The 7,531-nt window shown below is 44.7% G+C and overlaps 1 protein-coding gene across 1 annotated transcript; it reads right to left on the bottom strand.

Moving 5' to 3' along the window:
* Positions 1-2,744: 2,744 nt before the first annotated feature.
* LOC311253201 (uncharacterized protein) lies at positions 2,745-7,257 on the bottom strand (the record flags this gene model as incomplete). Its single annotated transcript, XM_084346987.1, has 2 exons — positions 6,930-7,257; positions 2,745-2,823 (listed from the first exon to the last, which is right to left on the bottom strand). The coding sequence occupies exons 1-2, from the start codon at positions 7,160-7,162 to the stop codon at positions 2,745-2,747; spliced, it is 312 nt and encodes a 103-aa protein (XP_084203113.1). The 5' UTR covers positions 7,163-7,257.
* Between the last annotated feature and the right edge of the window lie 274 nt (positions 7,258-7,531).

The following is a 7,531-nucleotide window of genomic DNA, read 5'->3' as shown; positions in this document are numbered from 1 at the left end:
CGAGCGAGCAGAGGAGAGATTCACGAGCGCGCAGTCTGCACTGGGAAAGCAGGGGAAAGTATTGCGAGCGGACTCTGCGCATGCGCGAGCTGTTTTTCTCCTCGCAGGCTACAATATTGCTCGAAGGGGCAGGGATACAAAATAGCTCGCTCGGGGGGGGGGGGAATGCGCGCGCGCGCGCGCAAGTCTCATTGCCAGTCAGTATTCTATCCCCATAGATCTAACTTGGAATAGATAGACTGGCTCTTTCCCAAAGCAACATCAACAAATTCACCTGCGCGCAGTTGGACAGTACAGGGCGCTGGAGTTGACATATGTCTGGTAACTATTTTCTTTGCGTTACTCCAGTCAGTAAGTGGCTTCGTTCTCAGAACCATGTCTCCTGATGAGAAAAGCATACAAGCAACACAAAAAACACCATCAACGCCTTTGCTGTAACGCAGAGTGGGGTAAATGCTCTCATCAAAAAAATCCTCCGGTATTTTCCGCTGCTTCCCACATATGACTCTTGTAGGGGGTACCCACCCTCTGGGAGGCTTGAATCTTGACTGTATGGCTTTCAGTTTAATGGAGTCAGATGTCATTTTGAGTTCGTCAGCCTTAACACAGCCAAGGTCATCTTCATATGCAGCAGTACTCACCATCTTTTGCTGCTGCTGTGTGGGCTCGGGGCTTGGATCCGCACTGACGGTGACGGCGGATGCAACCACCAAAGAGGCAGAAGAGCTAGCTAGCTCATCTTCATGTCCTGCCTGTCTGCTGGTAGCGCATTCATTCTCATTCACTGTGTTTGTGATAGTGGGCCTGGTTCTCTTTTTTTCAAATGCCTGTCTTTTTGACATTTTTATATCGGACCGGACCGTAATCACATAGGCGGACCGTGGTAGTGTACTAGTTATAGCAGAAGAAGAATAGGCGCCAGAAATCAAAATCACAAGTGACAGATGACGTAAATGACAATCATTGGCCTTTATGTTAGGCTTCCAGTGATAGGCTGCTGAGTCCACTGATTGTTAAGCCAATTACAAACAAGCATCTTTATTACACCACCCTCAAAAAAACAAAAACAAAACTGCTTTAATTTTTTTTTTTTTCACCTTCAAAAAAATAGTACGCACAGTGCGTACAGGATTCCGGCTGGCGGCGCCAGTGTCTGCGTGCGTCACTGGGGGGCCGAAGTGGCGGTTATTAATGTCACCTGCACCTGCGTGTGGTTAGTGTGTGCTTGCAGAGAGGGGGTGAGTAGGGTGGCGTCATTTTCTGTTGACCGCAATTGAAGTCCAGTTTTCATCTCAGACCATCATGAAGTAAGTCAATCAACCTCCTGTATGTGTGTATGAATAAAGCAACATCAAGCAGCTATGGAGTGATGTACTTCTTTGGATATTGCGTGTTGGACAGATCCCCCTATCTCAGCCTCTCAGCGGCTAATCATTACGTTGGATGGCCGCTGCCATATTGTCAACAGAAAACTGACCACGGAGTCCTGGTACAAACTTTTATGCTTCATTTGACTCGTGGATGCAAACAATGGCTCACTCAACCGCTACGGATACGGACTCAGCATGAAACTTGGCTGATGAATGGACAGATCGCAGCACTAGTGACCGGTATGTATAACGCTGTTCGTTCATACTGTGAGTTTTTGGGTTTTTCTGCTTCGACACAGTTTGAATACGGTTACCGCCGGGTATTGTTGATGCAGTGCTTGCAGATTGTTGCATTTGTTGCCGTTGTTCAAGTTGGACTTGACGTTTGGAAATGAGTGGATCGCTTGTATTGTGATGCATGATTGCATGATGCACGTCAATGTCAATGATTGACATTGACGTGGATTGTGGCAAATGCTCTTTGAAGTTGCGTTGTGTGCGCATCGCTGGTTATCAATATGAGCGGATCAAAGGCTGGATTGACGGGAGATGGAGTTGAAACTGAAATCGTTAGGACAGTCTCACTCACGGAAAAAGGACTGGCATGTAAAATTGAGACGCTTCAGAAAAATTGCCAATCTAGAGTGAACAATATAAAAGGTGTCATTCTTGCTCTGAAAGACTTCATGAAAAATTATGATAATGTTACACAGGTGCAAGCTCAGTTGGACATTTTGATGGAAATGGTGGAGGATGCAATTACCCTGCATGGGTCACTGATGTCCTTAATAACCAAAGAGGAGCAACAGAAACAAAATGCATGGTTCACAAGCATCAATAAATACAATCAAGGGTTTATTGAGGATGTAAAGAAATGGCTCTCTGAAAATGACAGGCTGGTGTCAATAAACAAACACTCAAGAAAGTAGATCGAGGAGGAACGGCCTAACAACACAGATTTCGACAATGAACCACATCTCGCTCAAATTTCCTCACAGCAGGAGCAGGATGTTTTACCTGGAACAGCAAAAGATGATGAAATTAAGCCTGATGATAGCATCTCAAATATTAGCAGCAGAAGGCTCAGTTCAAAATCTAGGATTTCAAGCAGAAGCTGATATGGCTGCTCTTCTTGCTCGACAAAGATTACTCAAAGGCAAACATGATCTGGAGCAACAGGAGGAGGAAATAAGAAAAAAGAGAGAACAATTTGAGCTTGAAGTGGAGATAGCAGCATCAGCGGCTAAGGTAAATGTCCTGAGAGCCTCAAGAAGTGACGTGTGAAGTAGCATATCCAATAAATCCAATGGTATGGAATCTTATTTTAATGCAAAGGAGAGACTGACCCACGCCGCTCTGAATGTTGATGCGGATTCATTTGTGCCTCGCGCCCAAGGACGATTTGAGAATCAAATTCCAGCCATAGGTGTTCCTGAGTCCCACTTGGCAGGTGCTAGGCCAAAGGAAAGAACAATGTTACACAAACATGTCAAAGACCAATAAAGCTTGCTATGGCTCAACATGCACAACCTGTTGCAATAACATCTCAGTTTGGAGGTACACATGTTCCCGCATCTGTCACAGGAGACAACAACAATATTGTATCTATAATGGCAAGGCAAAATGAAATAACTGCTATGCTGGTACATCAACAAACCTCTCATCCTTGCCCAACAGAGAGATGCAAGTATTTGATGGAGACCCTCTGTTATATCATGCCTTTATGAGAGCCTTTGAGCGCAACATTGAGGACTAGACTGGTGATGAGATAGATCGTCTGCATTTCTTGGAACAGTACACCAGGGGTCAACCAAGAGAGCTGGTGAGAAGCTGTCAACAAATGGTTGCAAACAGAGGCTATGATAAGGCAAAAGCTTTGTTGGAAGAGCATTTTGGAAATGAGCAAAGGATTGCTTCAGCTTATTTGGACAAAGCCCTCTTGTGGCCAGTTATTAAATCAGAGGACGTCAAGGCGCTTCATGCATATGCTGTCTTTTTAAGAGGATGCTGCAATGCCATGGACGAAATCCAATGCTTGTCTGAGTTTGATATGGCCTCTAACATGAAAACAATATTAAAAAAGTTGCCATACAGGCTGAGGGACGGATGGAGGACAGTCGCTTGTGATATTAAGGAAAGATTTCATCGTCGAGCTACCTTCTCAGACATTGTGTACTTCATTGAACGTCAGGTAAAAATTGCAGCTGATCCCATATTTGGTAATATACAAGATGCCCCTAACCCAGCTCAAAACAGAGGTGAAGGTAAGGAGAGCTATCGTGTATGAAATAGAGGAAGTAGTTTTGCAACTAGAGCTGCACCTCTGGATGAAAAGGCCCACAGAGGAAATGAAGACTCAAAGGACAAGAGGATGTGTCTGTATTGTAAAGGTGGACATGTATTGGAATTGTGCCCTCTATTGGAAAAGAGAGCACATGATGATAAGATTGCCTTCCTGAAAGAACATGGAGTCTGTTTCGGTTGTTTGTGCATAGGGCACATGAGTAAAGACTGCAGGAGGAGACTGTCATGTAGGGTATGTGGATCCAGGCATCCAAGCATGCTTCATATCTGCTCAAAGGACAAAACCACAGAGAAGAGTCATACAGCTACTGACACAGTCCTTAGTAGTGCTGCGGTGACGGTTCAAAGCAGTGGTCTTACTGGGGCCGGTGAGCAGGATTGCAAGCTATCCATCGTTCCAGTCAAGGTCAAGTCTAAAAAGGGGCAGAAAATTGTGGAGACTTATGCCTTTTTAGACCAAGGGAGTTCAGCATCATTCTGTACAACAAGTCTGATGAAAAAGCTGGACATTTTAGGAAGAGGAACTAGGATTTTGCTGCATACTATGAGCCAAGAAAAGGTTGCGAGCAGTAGCATTGTATCAGATTTGCAAGTAGCCGGCCTGGATGGTGACCTCTACTGTGAGTTGCCAGATGTTTTTGTCCAAAAGAAAATGCCTGTGGACAGGAGTAACATCCCACTGCAGCAGGATTTATACAGATGGCCATACTTGGAAGAGGTGCACTTACCTGAGATTGATTCTGATGTGGACCTTCTGATTGGCTTGAATGTGCCTAAGGCCCTGGAACTGATGAAACTAATTCCAAGTCAAGACGGAGGACCATATGCTATTCAAACAATGCTGGGATGGACAGTGAATGGACCACTTTGTGATGGCGGACTTGACTGTGAACAACCACAACTCACCGTAAATCGTATTTCAGTTGTGAGATTGGACCAGTTGTGGAAACAGCAATTTCAAATGGATTTTCCAGAGTGCAGTCAAGAGGAACAGCTGGGTCCATCAAGGGAAGATCATCAGTTCATGGAAATGGTCGAGAACAGCATCAAGCTGGTGGGTGGTCATTATAGCATTTCCTTACCTCTAAAGAAAAGGGAGGTCAGCATGCCTGATAACCGCAAGCTTGTAGAACAACGTGCCCTCAGTCTGAAAAGGAGGTTCCAGAGAGACAATTTGTTTCATGCAGATTATGCAGCCTTCATGCATGATATCATTTCCTCCGGTTATGCTGAGAAAGTGCCTACAAAGGATCTGACGGGTAACTCTGGCAACGTATGGTATATTCCACACCACGGTGTTTATCATCCGAAGAAGAAGAAGATTAGGGTTATGTTTGACTGTGCTGCGTCATTTCAAGGTACATCACTGAATTCCCAACTGCTGCAAGGACCTGACTTCACCAGCTCTCTTGTTGGAGTCATAGCCAGGTTCAGGAAAGAGCCTGTTGTTTTGATGGCAGACATCGAAGCCATGTTTCATCAGGTGTGTGTGCCAGCTGAGGATGCTAACCTGCTAAGGTTTCTCTGGTGGCCTGATGGGGACTTCGCTCAAAACACTGAGGAGTATAGGATGCTTGTACATCTTTTTGGAGCAACTTCATCTCCGAGCTGCGCGAACTTTGCCCTAAGAAAGTGTGCGGAGGACAACAGAGACTCATTCAGTCAGCAAGCAGTGGACATCATTATGAATAGCCTTTATGTGGATGACTGTCTTGCTTCAGTGGCATCAGAGACTCAGGCCATCGCTCTCTATCATGATCTTCGAGCCATTTGTGCCAGAGGGGGTTTTCAGATAAAGAAATGGGTAAGCAACAGTCGAAATGTGCTGGCTGCAATACCTGAAGAGGAGAGAGCTAAGGAAGTGAAAGAGTTGGATCTTGACTATGACACGCTCCCTGTGGAGAGAGCATTGGGCGTGCAATGGTGTGTTCAATCTGATGTATTCAAGTTCAGAATAGCACTTCAAGATCAACCTTTGCCACGCAGAGGAATCCTGTCCATGGTCAGTTCAATCTATGACCCGCTTGGAGTGCTGGTACCGGTTGTGTTGAAAGCCAAGCTAGTTTTGCAGGAGTTGTGCAGAGCAGGTCTTGAGTGGGAAGACAGGATACCTGAACCTGTGGCTATGGAATGGAAAAAATGGATGAAGGAGCTCCACCTACTGGAGGATTTTGAAGTCAAAAGATGTTTCAAGCCAGTGGATTTTGGAACTGTGACCTCTGCTCAGGTACGGGACAGTCACCTACTTGCTGTTGCGAAACGCCAAGGCAGAACTGTGCAGTGCCTTTGTGATGGGAAAGGCCAGGGTGGCTCCCTTAAAGCTGGTTACCATCCCTAGACTGGAGCTAACGGCAGCAGTGGTAGCAGCACGCATGGACAGATTGTTGAGGAAAGAATTGCAGATGCCACTTCTCAACTCTGTTTTCTGGACTGATAGCACCTCTGTGCTGAAGTATATTGGGAATGAAACCTCCAGATTTCAAGCATTCGTGGCTAATAGGGTCACAGAAATCCTTAAAACATCTGATGCTACTCAGTGGAGATATGTGAGCACTTTGAGCAACCCAGGAGATCTTGCTTCCAGAGGACTTGGAGTAGAATCACTCCTTAAGGACCTAAAATGGATATCTGGTCCACAGTTTCTGGTGCTGTCAGAGGATCGATGGCCTGCAAATCCAGATGTCGGGAGAGAGTTCCCAGAACAAGATGATCCTGAGGTCAAAACAAGCATCTTGGTTCATGCCATTTGTGCCAAGGAGGAAAATGACTCAGTGATTCAGGTGATCAATAATACTTCATCGTGGAGTCGTCTGAAAAGAGTGATGGGCTGGATTCTAAGGTTTAAGAACCTACTCTTGAATCTTTGTAAGAGGAGAAAGGAGGTCCAGGCATCATTGCAAGGGAGTAGGTTTGATTTTGAGATTGGCGGGGACACAAAAGTGCTCCAAGGCAGCACTCCTGAACGTTGACGTTTTGCATTAGCAATCATAATTTCACATCATGCAGCTGTTATAGGTTAAATAAGGAACATACGAGGAATAAACCACAATATAAATTTGACAACTGTATAGCAACTACTGTAAACACATACACACTAGTAATACATGATGAGGCCTCTTTTAACACCAGACTTAATATAAAGCTCTGATTTTAAAGCCACATGGGTGAAGCATTGCTATCCAGATCATCATCACACTAACATTCGTCACAGTGCTGAATCTCATGACTAACATATCCATCATTATCTAACCTCACCTGTGAATTTCCAGCCTCTCTTTCAGCTTCTCCTCCTCCATCTCCTCCAGCTTCTCCTCCTCTATCTCCTCCAGCCTTTCCTTCACTACCTCCTCCTGCCTCTCTTCCTTCATCTGCTCCGGCCCCTCCTTCTCTACCTCCTCCTGCCCCTCTTCCTTCATCTGCTCCAGCCTCTCCTTCTCTACCTCCTCCTGCCTCTCTTCCTCTACCTTCTCTGGCCTCTCCTCCTCCATCTCCTCCAGCTTCTCTGCTGTCTGTCACCTTACAAAAATATGTTGATGCATGACATGAACAGATACATTAGGGATACAATGATCATAGAGCTTGATGGTACAGTTATTGCCTGAGCAAAAAAGGCTTTTACTAAATGTTAAGATTACTTAATATTAATGAATTATATTTTATAATTATAAAATCACATGATCATCTAGAATCTGAGGTTTTATTGTATTTCCACCACAAATTTTCTTTGTGTTTTTAAACCGTTGCTCTCTTCTACACAAATACATGAAAATAAGAATTAAAAATAACTTTAAAAAAGTGTATCTTTGGCATTAAATATTCTCCTTTATTTAATATCTGTATTGTTGAGCCTCTACCTA

This window comes from Pagrus pagrus, assembly GCF_965226575.1.
Source record: "Pagrus pagrus genome assembly, chromosome: 24".
Lineage (NCBI taxonomy): Eukaryota > Metazoa > Chordata > Actinopteri > Spariformes > Sparidae > Pagrus > Pagrus pagrus.
Note: the sequence above shows the minus strand (reverse complement) of the source record. Positions and strands in the feature narration are given on the sequence as shown.